The sequence below is a fragment of the Cydia amplana genome, chromosome Z (assembly GCF_948474715.1).
Source record: "Cydia amplana chromosome Z, ilCydAmpl1.1, whole genome shotgun sequence".
NCBI classification, from domain to species: Eukaryota; Metazoa; Arthropoda; class Insecta; order Lepidoptera; family Tortricidae; genus Cydia; species Cydia amplana.
The window spans coordinates 27,820,160-27,847,996 of NC_086096.1; the positions used below are offsets into that span (position 1 = coordinate 27,820,160).

A 27,837-nucleotide genomic window follows, 5' to 3' on the forward strand; every position below is an offset into this window, starting at 1 on the left:
TTCGTGTAACCCGTGCGTAGCCGAGGCGGTTCGCTAGTATATTATGAAGCCCAAAACTAAATTATGTCCAAAAACAAAAGAAACTTAAAACATTTTTAGTGAAGTAACGGTAATGATAGAATTATACATCTGATGTAATGCATGTTGTTTATTTATGTTTCATTAAAACAATGGCAAAGCAAGATGAAATTTAAGAATAATAAAATTAAAGTATCACAGATATAATAATTCAGCAGACATGCCACATGTATCTTTAGATTCTATACCAAATATATGAAAGCATAATACACGATTTTAACATAGCTTGTTGTTAAAAATTGCTAGCTAGCACGGAAGTAAGTTGTTTGTATTAAGTGCTTACAGTCAATTGGGCATTGCTGTGCGCGCGTCTAATTAAAACATGGACATTCTTCACATTCAAGAATACAATTCTGCTTACAATACACAATTACACATCTCTTGCATTACAACCTCTGTGTCTCAGCCTTTATAAACGCGTGTTTGGTTTAAATAATCGCCTGTATGGTCGGTCGGTGTAGATGCGAGTGCCGGGCTGCCCACTGATCGTGGAGGTGTCGGAGGGGAGCGGCGGCGGGGCCCGCGTGACCCTGCCCGGGCCCGCGCCGCTGCACCAGCCCGCCGCGCTCACGCTGCACCACCCCAGCGCCACGCTCGACCAGATAGAGGTCAATGTTGAGGGTCAGTACCTACTTCATCCCCACAGTGCACACTATACACGGTAGTCATCACGTAATCGGCTAGCTTTTCCGAATTCGTTGCCGAACACCAATGCTATAATGGCTAGTCTCGCTACTCTTTGTTTAGTGATATTTTAGTCAAATTCGATGCTAAAGTCTATTTTTTTATTCGGTAGACTAAAATGACATTTCATAGTATGAAATGACGTTTTATGTTCATACTATGAACTGTCATTTCAGTCTACCGAATAAAAAAATAGACTTTAAATAATGGTAATTTATTTTGGCACTAACATCTTGTTAAGGCGCAAACTTTTATTACATAAATTTATTCTGCTGACTTCTTGGAAGATCACCTTAAGTAATTAATTTAAATGGTAGAAAATAAATCAGAGGTGGTTAGAATGTATGGCTTATAATTAGATGATATGTCCGATATCTCGTGTCACACTATTAGTGTTTCTTTTTCCTTAACGATCATGTTACGCTTCAAACTGTTTGGTTATCTTTTTGCAGGCCTGTTTAAATATAAATGAAAGAATAAATAAGAAAACTTATCATTTGGATCATCTTCTGACTCAAACAAAACGGAATTTCGCTCCGAGGGGAAATATTCAGAATAAACTTAAGATGCTTTGCAGTACTAACAACCTAAGTCCAACCACCTCTTAACTCCGCATTATGTGTTTATTATTATCACTAATCAATTAACCCGCTTCATAATTCGATAAGCACATTCTATTTAAAGTATACATTAAGAATAAATAAAATATAAGTAGTCAAAGTTAAAAGTTAGGTCGTAGTAACCATAAAAGACCTATAAGAAGTATTGATTTACAGCATCTTTAAATAACCTGATGCCGTTATAAATACATTGTAACAATCATTGTCGAAAAAGCTCATCCGCTTCGCCCTAACTCTTAACACGGTAGGAGGGAAGATGAGAGGGGGGTAGAGAGGGAGTTAGGGCGAGGCGTTGAGCTGAGCGGTGCGGGGGCGCAGGTCCGAACGGCGCGTCGGTGCCGGCGGCGGTGGCGGCGGCGGGCGCCGGCGTGTTCCGCGCCGAGTTCGTGCCGCGCGCCGTCGGCGAGCACCGCCTCAACGTGCTCGTCGACTCCACGCCCATCCCGGCCAGCCCATTCCACTTAAAGGTAACTAAGCCCTTTAAATTATTCGAAGATAATCCAATGAAACACCAATAATCATTCGGAAATGATTAAGGCCCACTAGCACCATTGCACTAACCCGGGATTAACCAGTTAAACCTGGAGTTACCATGGTTACCAGTACAATTTGACACCAGGTTAACGGTTTAACGGGTTAATCCCGGATTTGTGTGGTGGTGCAAGTGGGCCTAATAGGATATAAATAAATGTTATTATGATCCACAAATGTAAACAATACAATCCACAATGCTTTTTACTGTGCAGTTACAGTCAGCAATACTATTTGCTTACAATTTTTTATGCACGGGTACCTTTTCTCTGCAGCTGTCTGATGTACATCCTGTTGGTGTTTTTTTTTATAATAATATTTTCATTAATTCCAATATTTATCCATAACATGTTTGGAAATGTTCACGATTGTTCCGTTACCTTTCTATTCTCGTATGCATTGCTAAACTACCCTTCACAGGTGTACGACGTAACAGCTATAAGAGTAAAAGACGTCGCGCATGGAACAGTCGGAAAACCTGTCACATTTTTAGGTAAGTTTTTTGTATTAGTAGTAATAATCAGACTATTACCGTAGAGCTACAAATTCTACCGTAAGTACCGTGACTGCTAACAATAGGGACGTTGACATGAATCGCGAATATATAATATGTTATGTTTTTACCATAGCAGGGAATATTAGAACGCGGAAAATCATATTTTGCAAGTGTAAATATCTGTAATAAATTAATTAAAAATAATCAAAAGTATTTAAAATAATGCCCAGTATCACGTGACTGCAAACGCCAATCGGAGCGCGTGACGTAATCACATTGGAATCACCAAAGACAAGTTATAAAACCTGCCCAAGTGTCTACAGATTATCGTACCGAAACGCGATCTTGGTGCGGTGCGGCGCACGAATCGATAGTGTGTAAGGTGGTGCGTTAAGGACGCAGCTATAAGTTAGAGCGAGAAAGAAGGTCGCTGTCCGATGCGGTAGTGTGTTAAGGCTTTAAAAAAAATTGTCAGTTGCCATATAAAGAATTTAAAAAAATTACTGACAGCAGTTTGTTTAAAACGCCGTTACGTCATCAAGGTCACGTGACAGTTTGGAGCGTTTAGGCGCGAAATTTAAACACGAAACTTATTATACATGTTTTCTTATTCAAAATTAATGAATATATTTTTTTAATATTTTTTTCTGTAATTATTACGTGTCTATCTACAAAATGAAACCAGTTCCAAAAAATTGTCAACATCCGTATTGTAGCCGCTTTCACGTAATTATAAAAACTGGAATTTTCAAAGTCCATATCGGCGACACCGGTCCAATGGCCTTCATGTCAAAAAACTTTTTTCTTTTAAATCCACTTGACAAAAAAAAAGAGTGGGTATCGTATTGTTTATATTTCATATTTGTATTCAATGAGACTATTCGTGCAGTGGAGACAATGGCAGCGGGCCCGGGCAATCTGGAGGTGACGGTGAACGGCGGCCGCGTGCCGACGGCGGCCGCCGCGCAGGGAGCCCACACGTACGCCATCAGCTTCACCCCGCGCGACCCGCGCCCGCACACCGTCGAGCTGCGTTTCAACGGTGACCATGTCCCTGGTTAGTCTTACTAAGTACCTATAACTTTCGATGCATTGGGTTATGTGTCACCCAGGGCCTGGAGGGCCGACCGCGGGCGCAGAATGCGCTCACTTAGGGTCGGTTGCACCAAACTGTTCGTATCGTTAAAGAGTTCCGTATATTTTTATGTATGGAAAGTTTCATAATAAAGCGCCGGGGCGCGCCGGCTGACGTGGATCAGTCTGTCAAATGTGGTTGGTGCAACTGGCCCTTATTCCATCAGCTTCCTCCACGCGAGCTTTTGCGCTTCAACAGTGACAACTTCCCGGGTCAGTAGATAAGAAGGTATATTATTGGGAGCAGAAGGAATCCGGAGGTCAGTTCGTGATTACGAATCGTAATCTTAACCTACAAGTAAAACAATTGATGATTTATAGTGTCTTACCTTATGTTTATTTTCTATATAATTTTAATCGTTTTTAGTTTCACTGATGCCGCAGTGTACTTGAGACTTCAGAATCGTTGTTAAGTATGCAATTCGTCACTAGACCAGAACGCGTCAATCACCTGCTGAGCTACTAAAAAAGCCATATTCCAATCAAACCTGTCAAACTGTGAAATGCTAATTCCTGACAGCCCTCAATGAATCGGCAACATTGTTGTCAAGTTATTGAGGCCGATTTTTACATCAACAGGCAGTCCGTTCGTGTGCCACGTGTCGGCGCCGGCGCGCGTGATCGGCGCGGGCTCGAGCGAGTCGCCCGACAAGGTGTCGGTGGGCGACGCGTACACGTTCAGCGTGGACTCGCCGGCCTCGCCGCAGGTGGACGTGCTGGGGCCGGCGCGCCGCCCCGTGCCCGTGCAGGTTAGTTAGTCGTCCGATAATCCTGATCGAAAGCGCGGAGCAAGTACCAGGGCCTCATGAGTTACGAGAAGGTGCGTTGACCAACCGGCCGGGGGCGCGGGGCGCGGGGTCGGGTCGCGTAAGAGTATGAATGTATCGCGGCTGCTCGCGCATCTTAGCTGTATACTTTTGGTTTTTTTACCTACATATATGATTCTTCTACTAGTTTTAAGTATTTTTTTTGTTGACTCGTAGAAAAAGTATTGTATACAATAGTGATATAATCAAGCTTTTCAATCTCGTACCTTACTTAGGCAACTCAGCAAGCTTCGTTGCCTAAACACGATACTCGACTGAAAAGCTCTCCATTATATCACGATTGTATAAAATACTATTTTCTACAGTTCTGCTACAAATCTGCTCTGCTATTACCGTTTTTGGTGTTTTAGGTGTCTGCTGAAGAAACTGTTGGTGAAAACGAACCTAGCAAAAGATACACCATCTCGTTTGTTCCGGTTGATGTCGGCGACCACAGTATCGAGGTGAGATTCTATCCTATCCTTTTTTGACCCAGGACTTTCGTTTTAGTATGTACTTTAATTTTAATAGATGTCCATAGATCGAAGAACGAAAACAGAATTTTCAATATTAGTGCAATATATCTATCATAATATTTACGATCTAGCTATACTCTAGTCAGGAAACATTAATACATAAGCATTTACTTAACATAATTAAGAAATCCTTCACATGGCGGCCCTACCAGAACATCCCGCATCACAGTGCTATTGGGTGTTGTAGGTCCGAGCCGGCGCAATGGGCGGGCACGTGGAGGGCAGCCCCTTCCTGGTGAAGGCGTACAGCGCGTCGCGGGTCGCCGTCACCGACATCGCGCCGGGCGTTGTCGGCCGCCCCGTCTCTTTCACCATCAACGCTTCTCATGCCGGTATGCAATCCGCTTTTACTAAATTAACAGTGTATATCCAAAACTGTGCTTGTTAGCAAACTCAGTAAAAATAAGAATGACGAATAATTTTGATATATTGAATATCATGTTTAATTTCTAGGTGCTGGCAACTTGGAAATAATCGTAGCCGTAAACGGCAGGAACGTTCCAAATTTTGTTCAGAGCGAAGGGAACGCTAGATTTAAGGTAAAATATGTTATTTTTAGTTGATACATTTTCCAACCATGAGCCACCTCGACAGAGAAACATTATTCAGTTTATTGTAATATTTATTTATCGCAAGGGAAAACTGCACTCTTCTTGTCTTCGACCAGCCTTAAGACCATCACTGTCAGCTACTCGATAGGCGTGTTCATTATTCATAAATACCTTTCACAACATTATAACTATTAAGCTACAAGAGTAGCGCTAGCAGCGAATGCGTTAAATATTGCTTAACTACGCAGATTGATGTGTCACTGAACTATTCTAGTTAGTAAGTGCCGGTTGCATTGTTTTCTATAATCGTAATCATATTCGCTAAACTTCAATGTAGAGGAAATGTCACAACCCTGCTTAGTAAAGCTTTGGATTCCTCCGAAAACGGTGCCGTCATATTACGGCCGCTATATAGCGTTGACTGACGTCACTAGAACGTTGTCTATGTAAACAAGATGGCGCGGTTTCCTAGACGGCGTTACGTTACGTTGATTGTCAACGTAACACAATAGGTGCCGTCATATGACGGCCGTCATATAGCGGCAGCAAAAGACGGCCGTCTTTACGGTGGCGACATGTGGAAAGTACCACGGCATCATAACACACCGTCATCCACCAAGGTCAAAGCGGCAAATTTGAAAAATGTAGGCGCGATGGGATAACGTCCCATAGAAAATTTGAATTTCGCGCCTTTTCCTACTGACAAGATTTGCTTGATAATCTATAATTTACTTGGAGGATGAAATATCATCAGAAGAGGAAAATAATCGTAGTACGGAATCATTTATTCAAATCTCGTGTCATTTATTCAAAATGGCGTCACCGCTATCTAATAAAACGTTCACGAAACTATCGACAAGGTCATGACGGCCGTCATCTTACGTTACGTTGACAATCAACGTAACGTAACGCCGTCTAGGAAACCGCGCCATCTTGTTTACATAGACAACGTTCTAGTGACGTCAGTCAACGCTATATAGCGGCCGTAATATGACGGCACCGTTTTCGGAGGAATCCAAAGCTTTAACGAGTGCTTTGATTGTGGTTAATGCAACCAAACCTTTACAATATCGACTACCGTAGGCTCAAAGGGCTTAACGGACAAAACGCGATTTTTCTGGAGAGCCAAAACACAGTTTTTTTTTTGAGAAAAAAATCATAACTTTTTTGTTTGTTTCAATAAACTGATGCCTCTATGTGGCTTATTCTTAACTTTTTGAGCTCTTTTAAACTGATTGCTTGAACTTATAATACAATGCTTAGTTACGAAAATAGCATGTCCGTTACGCCAAACAACACGAGCGTTTTTAAGAAGGGCGTCTCTTACGCCTCTTTTTTTTATGGATTATCTTATTATTATACTTATTTTACTTGGTGTCGTTCAGGTGAACTTCAAGCCGTCGGAGGCGGCGCCGCACACCCTGTCAGTCCGGTTCAACGGACACGCCGTGCCCGGCTCGCCGTTCACGTGCCCGGTGTCGGCGCCGGCCGCCGCCGCCGACGCGCGCGCCTCCGGCCCCGGCCTCGCCTCGACGCCGCGCGGCGAACCCGCCGAAATACACCTCACCGGCTTCCACAGTGAGTATATGAATCACGAAGAAATCGTTGAGACATTTGCCACGGTTCATAGAGCAGGACAAAATGCATAGAGGTTGGAAGAACCTCTTCTCTGGCGAAATTAGCCAGTTCACGCGGTACTCGAACTACGTAAGGCAAGTAGCTTAACATTTCTCCATTACGAATGTGTTTATTCATTTAGACTTCATGTTTTGAAATAGTTATTACGATGTTATACTTCCAACATATTGATTGATTGATGTGTTGTTGTGACTTGTATAGATAAAGCATTTACTTGAATATATATAATTAACGCTCAACACATCTTTCACTCCCAACATACTGATATGATCATATCACTATTGTTTATTAATATACGTTACGTTGTATGCATTTGCGAGAGTGACTATACGTGTGCTCACATACATTATTTAAAATGCCCTGCTATTTACTATTCATATTCTCACATTACATCTATAACTTTCTAGCCGTGTTTTCAAGCTATGCCTAAGCGAATTTTAAAATGCCTTTCTATATTTGTAACTATGTGTCACAGAATCCACCGTTTAGTTTTATACTAAGCTGCCATGCGTGCTCCTGTTCCTTTTGAGGCAAGATCAATATCATATACCAAGTCATCACTTCACTTTGAGAGGCAGTGTTTGACCGCATTAAAAATATGGTAAAATATTACAATGCAAGAGACGGAATTTCCAAGCCTGTGCCAGGTCTCAAAAGCGAAATAATTACTTATTTTTTGCGTTAACGTTATCGTTAGTCTTACCGAAATATAGTTTATTAGAATTTGTCATTTGCCAAATTGTCTGAACTCTGCATCAAAATTTGGCTGGTGCTCACGCGAAATTATTAGCAAATGAGGGATAATCAAGCGGCCAATATGAGCCGGTATAACCTCCTAACGTGAAAATGCCGCTAAAATTCAAATGGTATTCAATCAATCAACCATTGAAGCAGTGCATTCAATAAAGCAAATTCTGTAAACAGCGAATAAACGAGAAATTAAATAACGCAATCGGTATCTCCAAAATGTTCTGCCTAAATTCAGCGGCATACAGTCAGCAGCAGAACTTGCTAAGCGGGCGAGGTGTTCAAAATGAATTTGACGCGACTTTATTGTTAAGAGAATAAGAGTGTGTCCAGGTAATTTTGAACACCTCACCCGCTTAGCAACTTCTGCTGCTGACTGTACAGTGATACCGTATCTACCTTCGTGCTTCACATAGACAAGACATCCTCTAGGCTGAGCATAGTAACGCTACCGCCTCTGCCACTAAATACGGTAGTTTTACTCCATCTTCGAGTCAGTGTCAGAATCCCGTGCCGTGATTGGTTCGTGTCTTTGAACGGACCAATCACGGCACGGGATTCGCTCACCTCGTCCCCCCGCACCCCCGTATTTTTGGCAGCATCGGTTTCATGAAATAATTGCTCTAAACTCCGTCTAGAGGATTCCTAGTCTATGGTGCTTCATTTGTCTCCTCATACACGACAGTTTAAACAACAGACTTTTCATAGATCAAAGCATTCTTAATAACCGAATAATGCATGAGACGAGCTTGCTTATAGCCGGCGAGCCGACGGTCTACGTGTCGGGGCCGGGCGGCAGCGTGGTGCGCGCGCGGCTGTCGGCGCTGGGCGACGGGCGGTACGCGGCGGCCTACACGCCCGAGGCCGTGGGCCGCCACAGCGTGCAAGTGTCGTGCGCGGGCCGCCACGTGCCCGGCTCGCCCTTCACGTGCAACGTGTACGACGTGCGTCGCGTGCGCGTCACCGGCCTGGGGCCAGGAGGTATGTTGGCAAGTGAGTTTAGGTCGGTGAGTAGTTTACACACCCGAGTCTGTAGGCTGCCGCAGCGTGCAGATGTCGCGCGCGGCGTAATGTAATGTAAGGTCTAGTCAAGTGGCGAGAAGACTACTCTTCTTATTTCATTTAAAAGCCAACCATTATTTATGAACGGATTTTTGCAGGCAACCCTATACTAGTTTATTCGCTATAAAATTGCCATCGTTTTGATATATTTTTCAAGTGGTTAAATTAGCGCAATTATTAATATCGACTTACCTGTTTGTACACGGCTGCCAGATAATAGCGAGCAGAAAAAGATAAGCTACTTCACTGATGCATATTGTGTATTTTGTCATTCGGTTAACAAGTCAGAGCAATATTATTTATTAGTACTTAGAAATTGCCATGAACATATTAGTATACGATACCCTATTAGTAGAAGTTCAGAAACATATTTTATTTGATAAAATATAATTTACATCCGGTTAACAGGTCAGTGAACGTCGACATTACTTGGCATCCTCTACTACAACGGTCCTGACCAAATGAAAAAGCTAACTTGGAATTTTTAAAGCGTTGTTATACTTTACAGAACTAGAAGGCACCCTCGAAGGACTCAGCTTAGAAGAAGGGGCAGAAGAGGAGCGTGGAGTGGAAGTCGGCAAGGCGGTCACATTCAGCGTGGACGCGGCCGGCGCGGGCGAGGGCACGCTGGAGCTCGTCGTGTCCACGCCGTCCACGACTGTCAAGGCGGAGGTCAGTTACAGAGGAGCCCGGAGTGGGAGTCGGCAAGGCGGTCACATTCAGCGTGGACGCGGCCGGCGCGGGCGAGGGCACGCTGGAGCTCGTCGTGTCCACGCCGTCCACGACCGTCAAGGCTGAGGTCAGTTACAGAGGAGCCCGGAGTGGGAGTCGGCAAGGCGGTCACGCTCGAGCTCATCGTCTTTTGTTGTATCTTAAATGTAAGATGTACTAGCGAACATGGACGCAAAATTTGAACCCTTATTTGATACACTTATAAAAGTTAGAAATGTTAATAGTTGGCTTGCTTAATAGTTGTCTTTGGCGCAGGTTTATGTAAAATTCTAACTCTAATGCTATGTTTTTAGGTGGTGGCAGTAGCGCGTGGTCTATACGACGTGACATTCGTTCCGGTGTCCAGAGAGCCTCACCGCGTGTCCGTCACGTTCAACGAGCAGCCGGTGCCGGGCAGCCCGTTCGTGTGTCGCGTCAGCGAGCCGCACACCTACGTGCAGATCGGTACGATACCTGAAGCCAAGCTGAAATTTGTGAAGCATACAATATAAATGAAGTTCTTTGCTGCTAGGTACCTAAACAGATCCAACTGAATGAAAATACGCATCAACTTACAGGCGGCATCGCGACAGTGGAAGTGGACGAGAATCTGTCAGACGTGGAGGTGGTGTCGCCGACGGGCGCGCGCGTCGCCGAGGCGCAGATCGAAGACGCAGGGCTGGTCACCTTCCCCGCTAACCGGGTGGGAAGGTACTTGGTGCGGAGCTCGAGGGGCCCGGTGGCGGAGGTGGAAGCCCTGGACGCTAACGCCGTCAAGGTGCTGTCTATTGGGGACGCTGTTGCTCACAAACCTGCCATACTCACAGGTAAGGCGAGCGACTAGAATAGGGTATTTGACTTAGTCGAATCAGTTTCTTTTTTAGAACTGTCAAAACGACTTGCCAATTAATATAATATAAGATAATATTTATTCATTTAAAACTTATGCTAATTTGATTGATACAATGGTAATTATCCAATTTATGCTTATTATTATATAATTTTTTATGCAATTTATGCTTAATATTAATTGATATGGAATTTATATGAAACATACACAATGACGTCACGGTCAAGTTACCTACTCTTTACTTACTTACTATATTATTTAACAGTGTACTTCTCTGTTTATCTTGGGCAAAAATGGTTTCCTGTGTCCGGCTGTTCTTTTCTACAGGTCGCACATCTCAACTTATTCTCGTTAAGTTTTCTGAGCAGTTTCAATAATTGTATAGATTTTTCAAAATGGCAGAGCCATGGGGCCACTAGTAAATATATCTATTAAGTTACGACGATGGTCTATCGTCTATAATAAAACTATCAGCGTAGAGTTAACATAAGGCAAACGTTCCAGTGAGCACAACGAACGCGGGTGCGGGCCGTCTCTCGGGGCGCGTGACGTGCGGCGGGCAGACGGTGCCGCACTCGATGCGGCGGCGCGGCGGCGGCCGGCAGGAGCTGGTGTGGCACCCGGCGCGCGCCGCGCCGCACCGCCTGTCGCTGCTGTGGAGCGGCGCGCCCGTCTCCCGGGAGCCGCTCGTCATCGACGTGCTGCCTGCCAGCCATGGACAAGAGGTACCGTGTTCTTGGCATTGTGATAAAGCGTCCGCATCTAAGGGTTGCCACTAACATCCGTTTTAGTGTAAGGCCTGAGTGGACGCTCGAAGCGGAGCGTTCGGCGGGGCGTGCAGCGTGGCGTCGCCGTTATTAACGATGCTCCGATATAAATACAATGCCGCGCGACGCTGTGCGGCGTAAGCGCCATCTACAATAAGGTCCCTTTTCATAGATAATGCCCCATTTATAGGTATATATATTTTGCGGATCTCGGAAACGGCTCTAACGATTTCGATGAAATTTGCTATATATCGGGGGCGAAAAATCGATCTAGCTAGGTCTTATCTCTGGGAAAACGCGCATTATTGAGTTTTAATATTATGTAAGCAAAGCAGAAAAGCTCGGTTTGCCAATATTTGTCTTTAAATTCACTTTGTCTTGAAATAAAATATAAATCTCGCAAAATGAGGGGGCAAACTATGCTTGTACTCTCTACTAGACTCTCACGATCTGTTTTATCGCTCTAATGCACTGAGTAAATTTTATCTATGCAGGTATCAGCATCCGGGCTTGGGCTATACCAGGCGCAGGTTGGCCGCGTGGCGTCATTCAGCATAGACACGCTGGGGCGGCCGGCGCGCGAGTTCGACGTGGTCGTGTCCGGGCCCGGCTCGCGCGCGCTGCCCGTCCGCTGCTACCAGACCAAGTCGGGGCTGCTGCAAGCGGAGTACACCATCACCGAAGTCGGCCAGAGCACGATAGGTACATAACTAAGATCTCAGGCCGTGTGGTCACATCATACAGTATAGACACACTGGGTCAGCGCATGCTGCGAAATTACGTGATCCCGTGAATGGATGAGAAACTATTTATGTTCGTAGGTCGTAGGTCACATACCTATAGGGCGATTTATAGTCATATAAGCATTTATAGTCACGATCATGGTCTAATAAAACATGGTCTTCTCTTCCCAGAGTGTCACAGGCCTACGTCACAATAACATTGCCACTTTATTTCAACATAACATGTTACATGGGTACATTATATATATGGTTAATAAGTTAAAATATTTCTTTATAATTTTCATTTATATGTATTTTATCCTAAATTTTACAGTAACACGTCATTTTTAATTATTCGTTAGCAATACCTTCCGATTCACGATAGAAATTTCAGACGTTCGGGTAATTCTGTTTACACTACTGGCAACACAGGATAGCGCTGTCACATTTGACAATCCGCCATTTTGTCCCTGACCGTCATCCTTGTCGAACGCGTGTTAATTGTTATTTCCTTCTCGCTCAGTGTCAGCAGTCGCAGTGTTTTAAACTTTTCACGTCGTAAGCTTGGTAATTAATGTTTTGTTACGAAAATGGTTGGCTGTTCTATTCGGAACTGTAAGAGTAGGAGTGAAAAGGGCAGTATAGATTTGTTTTATTTTACTATGTTTCTACATGAATAACTTAAAATTAATGCCGTTAAAATAATTTTCACCGATGGTTAAAATTCTCCCACATTTTAAAGTTTGAGAACCTGAAAATAGCATGATGACGTAGGCCTGTGACAGTTAGGTCATTCGCGAATCTCGGAAGAGAGTACCAGGCGGAGTATATTATTATACCATGGTCACGATTATTGTTACAAAACAGGCAATGACGACAAAAGTTGATGAGTCTAATAATGACCCTTTTGTAACATTCACAGAGGTCCTCCACTTGTCGAAGCCCGTCACTGGCAGCCCGTACACGTGCGAGTCCTTCGACCCCAACAAGGTCATCATGTCGGGGCTGCCCACGGGGAACATCATCACGCAGACGCCCGTCAACTTCACAGGTCAGTTATGTTCATTTATACTCTACTTATTTATGACCGAGGCTCCTTTGTAGCAGGGATGTTGCGTATATCCGCAACCGCGGAACTTCCGCATTATTTTCAACATCCGCATCTGCATCCGCATCCGCATAAAATCGATGCGGAACTTATGCGGTTGCGGACGTCGAACAAGTCGGTACAGGAACGTCTTAGCGGCGGCGTAAGTGCTAGGTAATTTCGTTATTACCTATAACGAAATCGTTTAGATCCAGAAAAGTCGGCCAAGTAACTGTTTATTAAATATAACGCACCTATATTCTTGCTCAAATACTAAAAGTTTCGTTTTTTTTTTAATTAAAAAAAATACTGAAAATGTAATATTTGACGTTTTCTGAGCTAATCTTGACATCCGCATCCGCGGATGTGAGCCTCTAAATATCCGCATCCGCATCCGTATCCGCGGATGTCAAAAAATCTGCATCCGCAACATCCCTGCTTTGTAGTTAACCGATTAAATTATATGGTGGCTATACCAATTCCTGATGTAAATGCCTAATTTCTTGATAACTTTCCTGACAGTGGACACAAAGGAAGCCGGCGTAGGCGAGCTGGAAGTGGTCTGCGAAGCCATGGGCGAGAAACGGGTCCGCATCCCCGTAGACATCCGCGAGGACGGACACACGTACCGCGTGCGGCTGCGGGCCACCGTGCCCGCGCACTACCGCATCTACGTCCACTACGGAGGTAGGTTAGATACAGGAAGGCTACAGCCAGCTGGAGGTAGTCTGCGATGCTATGATCGAGCAGTGCGTCCGCATCTCCGTGGACATCCACACGCGTGGACACACGTACCGCGTGCGGCTGCGCACCACCGTGCCCGCGCACTACCGCATCTACGTCCACTACAGAGGTAGGTTAGAGACAGGAAGGCTACAGCCAGCTGGAGGTAGTCTGCGATGCTATGATCGAGCAGCGCGTCCGCATCTCCGTGGACATCAACACGCGTGGACACACGTACCGCGTGCGGCTGCGCACCACCGTGCCCGCGCACTACCGCATCTACGTCCACTACGGAGGTAGGTTAGAGACAGGAAGGCTACAGCCAGCTGGAGGTAGTCTGCGATGCTATGATCGAGCAGCGCGTCCGCATCTCCGTGGACATCCACACGCGTGGACACACGTACCGCGTGCGGCTGCGCGCGACCGTGCCCGCGCACTACCGCATCTACGTCCACTACGGAGGTAGGTTAGAGACAGGAAGGCTACAACCAGCTGGAGGTAGTCTGCGATGCTATGATCGAGCAGTGCGTCCGCATCTCCCACACGCATGGACACGTACCGCAAATCGCAATCGGATCGTGGATAAATCTTGCGGGTTAGGATTCCAGCCTCCAAGGAAAAGTTTTCTGTTATTTTTACCACTAATCCATCAAACCCCACCGCCTCATCGGGTCAGCAAAGAGCCGATAATTCAGTACTAAATTCTACGTTCGTTAAACTTCAAGTTTTTCGCTAGCCGATATCTCGCACCACTCGGTTCTCTGTTTAAAATCAAGCACTTATAAGTTTTATGTCGCAGGTGCGCCGGTCGCTGGCAGCCCTGTGTCGCTGGGCGTGCTGAGCGGGCGCAGCAGCGGCGCGGCGCGCTGCGCGGGCACCGGGCTCGCGCACGCGCACGTCGGCAAGGAGGCCGCCTTCACCATCCACTGCGCCGACCACGCCGCTCCCACCGTGCAGGTGAGTCGTGGCATAGAGAAATATAATAAGACAAGAGTGCTCACTGCATACATCAGTTCAGACTATTAATTTCAGTGTCTACATCTAGCATCGAGTAGCGGAACTATCAGTACTGCTACTTGACAATAGATGTAGCACCGACCGGAAAGTCTTATCACAACAGCATAAGACTTTCCGGCCGGTGCTACATCTATTGTCAAGTAGCAGTACTGATAGTTCCGCTACTCGATGCTAGATGCTAATAGTCTTTTTCGTACTAAAACTGATGTATGGAGTGAGCACTCTATGTATTTTTTTCTCTGTGGTCGTGGCAACGATCTTATTCTATGTGTATAGGCCATGCGAATTAGAATGCACTCCAGTCGGCTGGCCTGGCCGAGTTTCATGCTGGAGTATTGTCGGCTAAGCTAGGTTTAGCGAACCAGCCACAAATCTATTAGTCCGATTTCCACACGCACCTCAGATCAGGTTGAATCAGGCTGAGTTCAAGCCCGGTTGCGGCAACGGTCTTGGAATTTTCCCAAGCTATCTTCCCACTTTATACCCTGATCGGATAGAAATAGAACCTAAGTCATGATATAAAAGCAAATTAGAGACGCTAATGAAACGATTGATGACTAATTGACTTTGTAAAATTGCAAACACAAGGTTTGCAAATATGGAGTTTAATATTATGTATTTACAAAGACGCAAACAGGATCATTTTTTTTTATTGAGAAACAAACAGTCTTATAATAAACATAAAAGCAACTTAGCTAATAGCTACAAATTGATTTATTTATAGACCTATAGTTCCCTAATCTACAAATTGTATCGAGGTACAATTAAAAAAATAATAAAAAAGTGTAACCTTATAGTTGTACATAACAAATGAGTGAACAAGAGAAGATACTCAAATCATATCTGTCGTTGTGTACTATTTATAGCAGATATGGTAATCTCGTATCAAAACTAGAGATATCCTGGATATCATTATTTATCGGTGTCAATAACAGAACAAGTAACTGTAATTAAGTTTTGCTTATTGTATTTCAATCCCAATATTTTGACCTATCAAATAAGTCGGTGCAACGATGTTCGATAGGGTAGCACTTGACAAATCTTAGCAGAAAACGATCATTTACTCTACACCGACGTCGATTGTTAAAAGGAGACAAATTTTATGAAGTAAACCCACCACGAACCGCGACGCGTAAAGCGACCACGGCTAAACCTTAACAAGTCATACACTTAAATTTTCCTCAAGAATCACTCTATTGATAGGTGAAAACCGCATGAAAATCCGATCAGTTTAATGAGTTTATCGCGAAAAGACAGACAGTGTAGTGAGACGTATTAGTCCGATCAACATCGGAGTTAGGAGTTCAGAGTAAGTGAGCCTTTGTTATTGCTCCCCGCTATTGTTCGAATACTTTTCCTGTTAAGTTTGGTGGTTTCATTTTGCTAACGCGATTTATATTTAATCGATTTATATCAGACATAAGTCCATCGAGATTAGTAATATTGCATCGGGGGGAAACTAGAAGTCAACAAACTATGCGAATACAACCGAATTTTTACAAAATATTAGTACATATCTAGATATCGAGTCGCTAGATCACAGATGCTGCTTAAATCATCTGTAAAGATGTACACGGCTTGATGACGATGGCAATATTTACAAAAGGCTGTTACTGCAATGCGATTTTCTTTTGTTTTGGCACCACGAATTAACTGCAGTGTGTGCTGTAAACAAACAGGGGCGTATTAATTTCCGATATTATTTACATGAGTTTTTGCTATCGCGAGTTACTTTATTGTTTTTCTCAAAAATGGACGGCAAAGTCGACGTTGCCGGTTAAAAAATAGGTCGCGAAGTGCGTAGTTTATGGTCATTCAAAAAATTAAAAAGTTAAAAACATTGCAGTCTCGATTTCGGGACTGCAATGTCGCATACAAATTCCATTATTTAACGAGTTCCAAACTTTTTAAAACTTCAAATGGCCATATCAAATGAAGGCATAGGTCCCTTAAACAGCCAAACAGATGATCCGCACTTATTATTATAAAGCCTATAACAGACTATCGCACCGCACCGCGACCTTGGAGCGTCGCACCCATAAGTGAGAGCGAGAAACAGATATCTCTTTCTCGCTCTCACTTATGGGTGCGACGCTCCAAGGTCGCGGTGCGGTGCGATAGTCTGTTACAGGCTTAATGTTGGTACCGCGACTATTTAGGTGTCTCAAATATAGCTGGTCAACCAAATCTTGTCAGTAAAAAAAGGCGCGAAATTCAAATTTTCTATGGGACGATATCCCTTCGCGCCTACATTTTTCAAATTTGCCGCCTTTTTCTACTGTCAAGATCTGGTTGACCAAATATAGGTTGGCGTATTTTCAGCAGAAAAATACACTTCTTTTTTTTTAAAAGGCGGCAAGCTAATTTTTTTAATGGTTGTATTTATTTCTGTGAAAATTAATGGAAAATTAGAACGTTGCTTCTGTAAGTTCTGTAAAATATTTCTATTTCTTGCACCATTTTTGAGAAAAGCACTATATATGACTCGGCTGGAAGGCTACTTGCTGGCTTCGGATTCAATTAAACGGACTCCCAAGGTCGTCCGTTTAAAACGAATCCTCAGCCTGCAAGTAGCTACTTCCGAACCTCGACAATAATGTACTATTTCTTCTCATCATACATGTAGTCCCTCGGACGTGATATTGCACACGCGATTATTTACATTATAAATGAAGAGTCCCCCAGGGGCTTAGAGGCCTTTTACATTGTCAAGTGCTGGAAATCGAGGGATTAACTGTTTTTATTTGTACACAGGTTGAGAAGCTAACCGAAGGTAAGGACGAGGACGCTGAGTCGTCCGGCCTGCTCGAGTGTCGCGTGGTGGCGGGCGCGCCGCGCGAGTGGCTCTGCGCCTACATCCCGCTGGTCGTCGGCCTCTACGAAGTGCGGATATTCACCGCCACCGGACCCTTGCCCGGCAGCCCCTTCTCTGTCAAAGTATGTTTACTATAGCTGGTCAACCAAATCTTGTCAGTAAAAAAAGGCGCGAAATTCAAATTTTCTATGGGATGATATCCTTTCGCGCCTACATTTTTCAAATTTGCCGCCTTTTTCTACTGTCAAGATCTGGTTGACCAAGTATATATAATACATTCACGTTGTATTGAATAAGTTTTTCATTTATTCATGCAGATATACTTATCACAGTTATTTGTACTAAGAATCACTGGATTTATAGTCCGAACAATCATGAATTGATTGCAATAATAACAGATTCGTTAAAAAGGACACAAACTGGTAGCAAACACATATCAAACATTTAATTACTATGCGCGAAAATCATTGACATATATATATCTCAGGACTAGCCTTACGGGCAATAAGAATGGGGCCAGTACAGCGGCGTGAAAACGCTGCAACGCGATTGGTTGATGAGTTCGCATCGCACGCGCGCGGCCGCGCGATTGGTCGCAACTAGTTGCGTTAGACTACACGATAGGCTCGAATTCGTGAGTAACACCGCTGAACTAGTACCATTTTTAGTGCACGTAAGGCCAGTCTTGAGAAAATAGTTTGTTTCTTAGTGGGTGGTAAGGTCATAGAGAAAAAAATACATAGAGTGCTCACTCCATACATCAGTTTTAGTACCAAAAAGACTATTAGCATCTAGCATCGAGTAGCGGAACTATCAGTACTGCTACTTGACAATAGATGTAGCACCGACCGGAAAGTCTTATGCTGTTGAGATAAGACTTTCCGGTCGGTGCTACATCTATTGTCAAGTAGCAGTACTAATAGTTCCGCTACTCGATGCTACATGTAGACACTGAAATTAATAGTCTGAACAGATGTATGGAGTGAGCACTCTTGTCTTATTATATTTCTCTATGGTAAGATATAAAAATCGGTAAATAAACCCTGTTAACACGTTTCTAGCGTCTCGCTTTGAAATTAAAGTTGAGACCCCATGACTTCTGCAACTTGAAATACGAGTATAACAGCAATACTTAGCGTGGCGACTATTTGTACAGGTCATAGACACATCCGCGATCGTGCCAGTGGGTGGGTGGGGCGCGGACAGCTCGGGCCGCGTGCGCGCGCCGTCCAAGCTCGTGCTCGACACCAGCAACGCGGGCCCCGGCACGCTGGAGTGCTTGCTGGCTGGCCGACACCAACGTGAGTACCTACACAGGCTGTCGCGTTCAGTACGGATCAAAAAGCAAAGGATAGAGGACCTCGTGATGCCGATTTGACCCCTTATGTACAGTCACACCTCGGACACGATCAAATGTATGAAACAAACGCGTTCCTACGCACACAGCCTAAGCTCGTGTAGGTGAACGCGAACCATGCTTGTGTGAGTGAGATAAGACATTGTAGGGTAACTGTGAGGTAACCGAGACCGGGTCTCAGCGGGTGGGCGGCACTTTCAACGGGAGGCAGGGTGCGTCCATACTGTATGCTAGTACTCTTTATTATACTGTGGTACAGTCAGCAGCAGAAGTTGTGAGTGTAGCAGAACTTAAGAGAATAAGTGCGTGTCAAGGTAATTTTGAACACCTCGCCTGCTTAGTAACCTCTGCTGCTAACTGTATGTCGAGCAAAAATGTATAGTTTCGGAAGAATCAATATTTGGCTCCATGCACTGATAAACAATCAGCTGTTTTCAGTCAAGTCAGTAGATTATTTATCGCCTCCTGTCGATTAGTTTGTAAGGGCATATTCGACTTACAATCACACTTTTTGAAATAATCAAGTCGCTAAAATTTTGATTGTATGCTTCACAAAAACACAAATGATTCGTCTGAAATCATTAAAATTCCCTAAACTTTATTTTCATTACAACCTCTTCAGCTTTTGTTGCACGTGATTTTCACTAATGAAATATTTCAGGCGTGGAGACAGTGTCGGGTCGGGCCGTAGTGACTCTAACGGCAGCCGAAGGCGTGAGCGGCGAGCAGGAGCTAGAGCTGACGTACAACGGCGCGTTGGTGGGCGGAGCGCCGCGGCGCGCGCTGGTCGCCTCGGGGAACACGGCGGACCGCGTCACGCTCGCGGGCCGCGGGCTGGCGCACGCCGCGCCGCATACTCCCGCCGTCTTCACTGTTGGTGAGTATCTAATCCAAACCTATTAGCACTACTATTTTACAGCCACGGGATTTTAATACCGGGATAAAAGGAGTAAAAATGTAACTAAACCAACTATACTTCGTTTTTAATAGCATTAGAAAAAAGGTAAACAATCTTGATGTGTCTTTTAATTGAAAAACATGTTTTAAAAATAAGTCACGGCAAATATGTAACAATTATGAATCTAATACGATCATTTATATTCTTCTGCTTTCATAAGTATAAGTTACTGATTTAAAAAAAAGCGTTTTTCATTTAAAAGACTAGTCAAGATCGCTTACCTTCTTTCTAATGCTAAAAAAACGAACTATAGAGAGAATGGATGACGATGAACGTATAGATGAACGGCGTCGACCGGTTGCACGTATGCCCTTGCCCGTACTAAAGCTATCTCAGCAGTTTCAGTACATTATAGAACTCAACCTGCAGTCAACACTGATAGTGTTGCCTTAAAATGATTCTGTTTCAGATGGTAGCGCGGCCGGCCCAGGCGCCCCAGAGGCGTCACTAACGTCGGCCGAGGGCGAGAACGTGCCGGTGGCGCTGGTGGCGGCCGGGCCGGGGCTCTGGCGCGCCAGCTACACGCCGCGCCGCGCCGGCGACCACCAGCTGAGGGTCACCTGGGCGGGTCGGCTCGTCAAAGGTATAGTCAATGCAAAAACAAAGTTTAGCACACAGGGGCCGAAGATATCTTGAGAGGTTTCGAGCCGTAAGCGTACCGTTTAGGGTTTTCTAATATTTTTTAGACGAACAAGACTTAGTTTTATAACTTTGGCCCCATTTTTAAAGGACGAGTTCAGATTCACATTTATTTTAAGGTAGATGTTATTCTATTTATTTGTATAATTTAAATAGAACACATATCTTAAAGTGTAGACTAATACCATAGAGAAATATAGTAAGACGAGAGTGCTCACTCCATACATCAGTTCAGACTATTAATTTCAGTGTCTACATCTAGTATCGAGTAGCGGAACTATCAGTACTGCTACTTGACAATAGATGTAGCACCGACCGGAAACTCTTATCTCAACAGCATAAGACTTTCCGGTCGGTGCTACATCTATTGTCAAGTAGCTGTACTGATAGTTCCGCTACTCGATGCTAGATGCTAATAGTCTTTTTGATACTAAAACTGATGTATGGAGTGAGCACTCTATGTATTTTTTTCTCTATGCTAATACTGATGTATTTCTTGGATTGTGATGGATATAAATCTATTGATACAGGTTGTCCGTTGACGGTGAATGTGACAGCGGGGTCGGAGAGCGGCGACGCGTCCCGCGTGGTGTGCTCCGGCGCGGGGCTGGCGGGCGGCGTGGTGGGCCGCGAGATCCGCTCCTGGATCGACACCCGCCGCGCGGGTCCGGGGGAACTCACGGCGCACTGCACCGGCCCCAACAAGGTGGGTACTGAACGTCCACGGTGGACTTGAGGGCAGGCTCATCACATACAAAACTGTCATACTCCTTGTAAGGACTCGCCTTAATTTTCCCGTGCGTATTTTACTATGTGGCATCAATGTAACTAATACTAAAACCTTAATAGTAGTTTATGCAACAGTGATATAATAAGGGTTCTTAAAATTCAAGGGTCGAAGTTACAAAACGAGACGTAGTCGAGTTTTGTAAAAAAAGACCCGAGAATTTTAAGAACCAATTATGAGCTGTTGCATACATTACTTTTTCTATGACAGCTGCAGCAAAAAAAAAAAAAAAGAGTTATTATTAAAAAAAAAGAGTTATTATTTAAAAAAAAGAGTTATTATTTAAAAAAAATTGAGTTATTATTGTAAATGAAAACATACCTCTTTCAATCAAGATGATCGGAACTTGTATCTTTAAAAAAAATAAAGCAGTTGTATTATACTCATAAGATGACTGCTAGCAGTCATCTTATGAGCCTATAGACAAAGCATTCAAATGACATTGCTTTAGATATCACTGTCAGTCATTTAATTGACACATTTAAGTGCTGGAGTAGAAAAAGTACTTTACGTAAATTGTCTAATATACCTATCTCTTATTTGAATCAATAAATACAAATCACAGCATTGTTCACATTGTGTTCTCGTCCAGGTGGCGTACTGCGAGTTGTACGAGCACGGCGACGGCACGTTCACGCTGAACGTGAAGCCGGCTGAAGCGGGCCGGCACGTGCTCAGCGTGCAGTTCGCCGGCGACCACGTGCCCGGCTCGCCGTTCGTGCTCAAGGTCGCCGGAGCGCCCGACCCCTCCAAGGTACGCACTAGTAACCCCCTCAGCATACAAACTCCCAGGCAGTGGAGCTCACTTGAAACCACCGTAGAAATATTCCCTTATTCATTTATATTAGTCCTTCAACATCGGCATAGGAGTAAGTAGGTTGTCAAGATGAGTGATTCACTAGCTCACTAAAAGGTCATGGACGCTAGTATGGCGACGTGGGAGGACCATTTTAGTTAGGGCACTTGCTGTACCTAATAGACTTTTCATAATAGGGTACATGACTAATTTTCATTTATGGGATCAATCGATCGGGTTTGTTTTTAGGATCAAATGTCTATATGGGACCCATTGCATTAAAGTAACACAAGTCAGAAATTGTAGTCAAAGGCCGACAGTTGCACTTCACTCGCGAAACGCCCTATACAAAACGACAAGGGAACGTGACGTCAAGGTCTCTGGGAGCCCATCTTGTAGTATGGACAAAACAAGAAAATTGAGTTTTTGTCGGTGAAATATTGCGTTTATGTATATAGTTGCAATACAATATTTTTTTGGCTGAAATGTAAGAAATCGAATGGTATCCTTACTTTTATCGTTCTGGAAGTTAAAAAAAACTTAAATTTTGAAACTTTCAGGTCCTGTATTTTTGTAATTATTCAATATTTTATTTTAATATCCACATTATTGTGATAAATTGCTCGTTTGCTATCTAGTTTACTAGATTTCGTTATAAAATCCAACATGTGTCATCGTCCCTATACCTGGGATATTTCGTTACCTACTGATACAGAATATTGAAAGAAATTTATTGCATATTATGCTTCTTAAGTAGTTCTGAAGTAAGCAACAATACGTGTTGTGACTGTCAGGTCCGCGTGTACGGACCGGGCGTGGAGCCGGGCGTGCTGGCGACGTTCCAGTCGCGGTTCCTGTGCGACACGCGCGGCGCCGGCGCAGGCCAGCTCACGGTGCGCGTGCGCGGCCCCAAGGGCGCCTTCCGCGTCGAGATGCAGCGCGAGAGTCAGAAGGACCGCACTATTCTCTGCAAGGTGAGTCCATGAGCACGGTGGAGTAAACAATCTAAACTTATGGCCGCTTTACAGCTTTCCAAAATCAGGTGACTAAAGTAATTGAGATACAGGAATACATCAATTTATAATTCAAAAATATATTCGTCAAGGGCTCTTTCACAATACAACATTTACAGTGACATCATACATTGATATGAAAAATGACAACTATGTATGTGATGTACAAGTATGTACTTGATGACAGTGCATTTTGAGCAGATCAGATTTTTTTATTGCTCAATTGGAGGAAGATATCTTAAAAAACATTTGGATACCTTCCCAGAAATATCCAGCTATACATATAAACAATGTCGCTGGAAGTTTGTGCTCCAAACTTAAAAACCAACCCGAATAATGTCACACTTTACGTTGTCGAAGTCAAATATTCAGGATGATAACACCGATGGCGGCACTTTCAAAAAACACACGTGTTTATTAAGATCGGTTTTCCTAGGATAGCGGTGCCGTCATATAGCGGCCGTCTCCATTATTATAATACGGCTAAATATGGATGTCGTAGTATTTGTATGGAGACGGCCGCTATATGACGGCACCGCAATCGGAGGAAACCAAAGCTTTAACCAGTAGATTTACGAGTGGTGCCACGTGGCACGAGTGCAATTATTGATATTACGCCACCACTGTGACTTGTGAACTACAGCCAACTAAGTCAATTGAGTATCATTTTGTTTTATGTTGTTGAATGTTTTACTTGTAGTATAGATTAGTAGATGTAGGAAGTCGAAAATTTTCAAACCATAATGCAAACCGACCAGCAGCGATAAAGCGAAGAGCGATTGACTATTTTCGTACACATCAAAGAATGTTCAGATGTAGTTCTCATGTAAATTAAATTAATATATGAGAACTCTTGATCACTGATCGACAGGTGTTCACACACCAAGAAACAACACTTTCACTACTCACTGGTCACCGCCAGTCGGGCACATGAAGTGCAAAGTCGACCGGCCCTTTAATATAGTATCTTTTTCCTTGTTCAGTTCTCCCCCACGGAACCTGGCGACTACCGAGTGGAGGTGCGGTGGGCGGGCCGCCACGTGCCCGGCTCGCCCTTCCCCGTCATGATCTTCGATACGCAAGAGGAACTCCGTCGGTACATACAGGCCAACAGCGCTTGACACACCACCCAACCCACTAACTCAACCCATACGATTACGTAGCTTAAGCGTTCATATTATTATAATGTTTAAATAATATATAACGAATGAAATTTACTCGAGTTATTAATTTGCTATCGCGACATCGCGTTGAATGGCCGTTTAGTCTCGCTTGTTTATCTTGTAGCTTTTAGAAGATGCGGCTGAAACTGATATCGAGATCGACTACCTTTTGCTAGTCGTCTGGCTAGTATCACTAGTGTTATTGTAGTAAAATGACAAAATACTTACAATGATATTAATGAGTACTTTATATCCGTCCAATTCATTTTAATTCCAATTAGTATTTTAAGCCATAAAGACATTTATATTTCGATTTTATATTTTACCCATATGGTCCCCGGTGGATAAGAGTTTTAATCGTTTTTATATAGTTTTTACTTACAAGTGGCAAGCGACCAGTAAAAGGTCAGTTATATCAGTTATATGATCAAAAATATGAATTTTAATTAAATGACAATAAAATTTATTGTGCTATGACAGGTGTCAGAGGGGATAACTTTTCAACTGCGGGGGACCATAGTTTCTTAACTCTAACACTTAAATTCTAAATGATAGGTATAAAAAAAAAGATTGCATAATAGATTTGTTTATTGTTAATATTTAATTTATTAATGGTAGCTAGTAGTAATACAAACATTTAACTTGATGTAACTAACGAAAGTATTTGTTTATTGTTATAGCCAGGCCGCGCGCGTTGTACGCTCTTGCTCGGCCGGCTAATCTACTGATCAGTTCAGTTACTAATTTGTTAATAAATGAAACTTAATTACATTTTTTGTGTTTGGCTTTTCTTATTCCCTTAACTCTCTAGTATGTCATAAAAAACATATTTCAAATTAAAAAAAAAGACAAAAAGAAAATGTTAACTTTAACAGCTGTCAATAGAGTCGAATATTTTAACGGCCATATATGGCTTTGTATGCACGAGAGGCTGAATAAAATCAAAAATTCACTTGATTCGATTAATTCAAAGGCCCAAATTAGATAGAAAGGTACGTATAAAAGGGCTGTACCATGCTGGTGTCTTGAGTAACAAAATTAGCCTTACGTTGCTAAATGCTAACTAGGCGAGAAATACTTCATAATTACGGGATAATATAACATACTGGGCAAAGTAGGTCACTATAGTTCATTTTTGGAAGGGATATTTGCCTATTGATCATAACATAAATCAAAAGATATCGTTTTAATCTAATAAAACACTCAAAGCTAAGCTTTAAAATTAGGTACACTAGAAAGTTCACGATAGTAGTAATACAACTCTGGCAATATTAGGCAGTGACGTGCGTCACCAATGTGCCGCTATACCGGACACAGTATATCATTGCACCAATGGGGGCCTACCCTTCCGGCTTGAACCGGAACACGACGCTCCGGCGGTCCGGGAGCGGCTCGCGCGCGCCCAGCTGCGCGCGCAACGCGTCAAGGCTCTGCCACAGCTGTTGCATCTGCCCGTATATGATCACCTCTAGCCGCTGGATCGAGCTGTGCAGCTCTCCTGTGAAAAATATTTCTAGTTTAAAAAAAAGTAAAAGCAACTTTTTTTTAAAAAAGCGTAGAAAAGTTTTTTTACAGTTATCTTCAAATTGTAAAACTATTCTTAAATGTGTACCTAATAATAGAGTCGGACAAATGTAATTCTGCATGGCACTTGCAACGACAAAGGGAGGCAATCTCATCACTAATGTTAAATTTCTATGAAAATATGACGTTATTAATGACACTCACTTTGTTCTAATCAAATCGGTGCAAAGTTAGCTTTGCCGGACACATTTAGGTACGGTGTGTCTATCCTTATCAACGTCATCACCATCAGTTATAAAGTTATATAATATATAAAAGCTCGAGTAAACATGCGCCCATGTTACAAGTGAGCGCATCTTACTTGAAGTAACGACTCCATGCAGCCTCCTGGTGATAGTAGCGTTGGCGGTGGCGTTCACCTCCAGCGTCCTCACCGAGCACATGGCGCGCGCCTCCTCGCGCGGCCCGCTGCCGTGGTACGTCCCGTTCCACACCTCCACGTAGGGCTTCGCCATCTCGTGCCCATTACTGACCGTGTACCGCGGCCCACGCGCTGCTGAGAATAATAATTGTTACATGTAATATACAACTCAACATGGGCATTTCATTAACGACGCGGACGTGATATGTGTAGAATTACATAAGCCAGGATCATCTTTGATCAATACGCTACCTGCCAGCTGTATTGTGTAAGAACGTACTGTGTACCTATTGGCTAATGCAGCGGTCGGCAACCCGCGGCCCTGTCCTGTCACTTGCGGCCCGCGAGCCTCCCAGGCTATTTTGTATGTAATATTGACAAACGACAATGTCTGATAAAGTCATAAATATTAACAAAGTGCGGCCCGCGTCAACTTCGTTAATTACTATTTGGCCCTTGGCTGCTAAAAGGTTGCCGACCGCTGGGCTAATGGGTATGTGCGAAGTACGGTGTGGTGGGGGAAACACCAACGCTCGGGATGAAAAATATGTGAACTTTCATGGGACGACGTCTTCATAATATTTGACGACTGTGCAAATGCAATTTTCTCATTTCTTTAAAAAGTTATGCGGTGAAAATTATATTTATTACTTATGGTACTTAACGGCACCATGTCAGTTATGAAACATTTAAACGAAAAAATGTTTTTTTTTAAGTGGCGCTTTAAAAGTTGAATGTCCTATTCGTCTTTTATGTTTTCGACGTGATTTATGAAATATATCTACTGCGATTGGTTTGAACATACCTAATGTAAATACTTGTTAACTTTAGAAAAGTTTGAGAATGGCATAAAAACTTAAGTTAGGTACTTTAGTTATTAAGGACTCTAAGATATTTAGGTACAGGTGTATTCCTAATCGGAGCGGAGGCTTAAAAATTATCATCTTGCCCTATATCTTGATGACATTTCGGGCTATATACTGATATACCTACCTACATACCTATCTGATAGCGACTTTACCTTAAAAGTTAAAAACGGGTTTCCCATAGTGTGTAAACTACCCAAATAGTTGGCCCTGTAAATGTCAGTTATATGTAGTCCCCTATTGCTATTTAGTCCCCATATTAACTCATATATGTAGGTAGTAGGAAAATCACCAGCGAGATCTAGGGTACGTCAATGCACCAGCGCTGTTAGGGCCGAAAGGACCAATCATTGCCGGTGGCCAACATTAGAAAGTACCTATATAGCCCTATGTAAAAATAATTCTGTGTAGGTATGATGGTTACTTAAAACGGTTAATTTCAAAAGTTGCATAGCCAAAGTTAGCAATTAAGTAAGTCAAGTAATTATAGGTGTTCCCGAAGTAAACACATAAACCTAGATATGACGAAGATACTTACAGTGTGGGTAAACTGGAGCTGTGTCGAGATGACTCACCAAAATGACAATAATTGCACTAGAATACAGAACAGCCCGCCACATCTTAGTTTAATTTATTCATATATTATTTTCACTATGACCTTAAAACATTATTTTGTTTCTTGATCCCCTAATCTTCCATATTAGGTAGGTACTTAGATACATAAATCAATTCCGATAA

The 27,837-nt window shown here is 43.3% G+C and overlaps 2 protein-coding genes across 4 annotated transcripts in view; one reads left to right on the forward strand and one right to left on the reverse strand.

The window, feature by feature from the left end:
- Positions 1-24,342, forward strand: part of LOC134661406 (filamin-C) — a 102,519-nt gene extending 78,177 nt beyond the window's left edge. For all 3 annotated transcript variants that reach the window (XM_063517474.1, XM_063517476.1, XM_063517475.1), the window contains 26 exons: positions 540-699; positions 1,701-1,849; positions 2,334-2,406; positions 3,299-3,466; positions 4,123-4,292; positions 4,721-4,813; positions 5,073-5,217; positions 5,339-5,424; positions 6,822-7,014; positions 8,581-8,802; positions 9,392-9,555; positions 9,909-10,059; positions 10,173-10,421; positions 10,949-11,169; positions 11,706-11,913; positions 12,856-12,984; positions 13,543-13,707; positions 14,543-14,700; positions 17,515-17,697; positions 18,732-18,876; positions 19,594-19,809; positions 20,300-20,473; positions 21,060-21,235; positions 21,909-22,070; positions 22,907-23,086; positions 24,109-24,342. In XM_063517474.1, the coding sequence (XP_063373544.1) occupies positions 540-699; positions 1,701-1,849; positions 2,334-2,406; positions 3,299-3,466; positions 4,123-4,292; positions 4,721-4,813; positions 5,073-5,217; positions 5,339-5,424; positions 6,822-7,014; positions 8,581-8,802; positions 9,392-9,555; positions 9,909-10,059; positions 10,173-10,421; positions 10,949-11,169; positions 11,706-11,913; positions 12,856-12,984; positions 13,543-13,707; positions 14,543-14,700; positions 17,515-17,697; positions 18,732-18,876; positions 19,594-19,809; positions 20,300-20,473; positions 21,060-21,235; positions 21,909-22,070; positions 22,907-23,086; positions 24,109-24,246 (4,278 nt within the window). In that variant the 3' untranslated portion in view covers positions 24,247-24,342. The remainder of the gene's footprint in view (positions 1-539; positions 700-1,700; positions 1,850-2,333; positions 2,407-3,298; positions 3,467-4,122; positions 4,293-4,720; positions 4,814-5,072; positions 5,218-5,338; positions 5,425-6,821; positions 7,015-8,580; positions 8,803-9,391; positions 9,556-9,908; positions 10,060-10,172; positions 10,422-10,948; positions 11,170-11,705; positions 11,914-12,855; positions 12,985-13,542; positions 13,708-14,542; positions 14,701-17,514; positions 17,698-18,731; positions 18,877-19,593; positions 19,810-20,299; positions 20,474-21,059; positions 21,236-21,908; positions 22,071-22,906; positions 23,087-24,108) is intronic.
- A 1,254-nt stretch (positions 24,343-25,596) lies between these two features.
- LOC134661434 (uncharacterized) lies at positions 25,597-27,765 on the reverse strand. Its single transcript, XM_063517529.1, has 3 exons — positions 27,638-27,765; positions 26,174-26,368; positions 25,597-25,786 (listed from the first exon to the last, which is right to left on the reverse strand). Exons 1-3 carry the CDS (start codon positions 27,717-27,719, stop codon positions 25,629-25,631), a joined length of 435 nt encoding a protein of 144 aa, XP_063373599.1. The 5' UTR covers positions 27,720-27,765; the 3' UTR covers positions 25,597-25,628.
- Between the last annotated feature and the right edge of the window lie 72 nt (positions 27,766-27,837).

What these genes read in the sequence shown, in the direction of transcription:
- LOC134661434 (XM_063517529.1), bottom strand. Translation starts at nt 27,719, where the DNA reads ATGTGGCGGGCTGTTCTGTATTCTAGTGCAATTATTGTCATTTTGGTG. An exon ending in AGCTCCAGTTTACCCACACT is followed by an intron (nt 26,369 to 27,637) that starts GTAAGTATCTTC and finishes TATTATTCTCAG; the next exon opens with CAGCGCGTGGGCCGCGGTAC. An exon ending in GCATGGAGTCGTTACTTCAA is followed by an intron (nt 25,787 to 26,173) that starts GTAAGATGCGCT and finishes TATTTTTCACAG; the next exon opens with GAGAGCTGCACAGCTCGATC.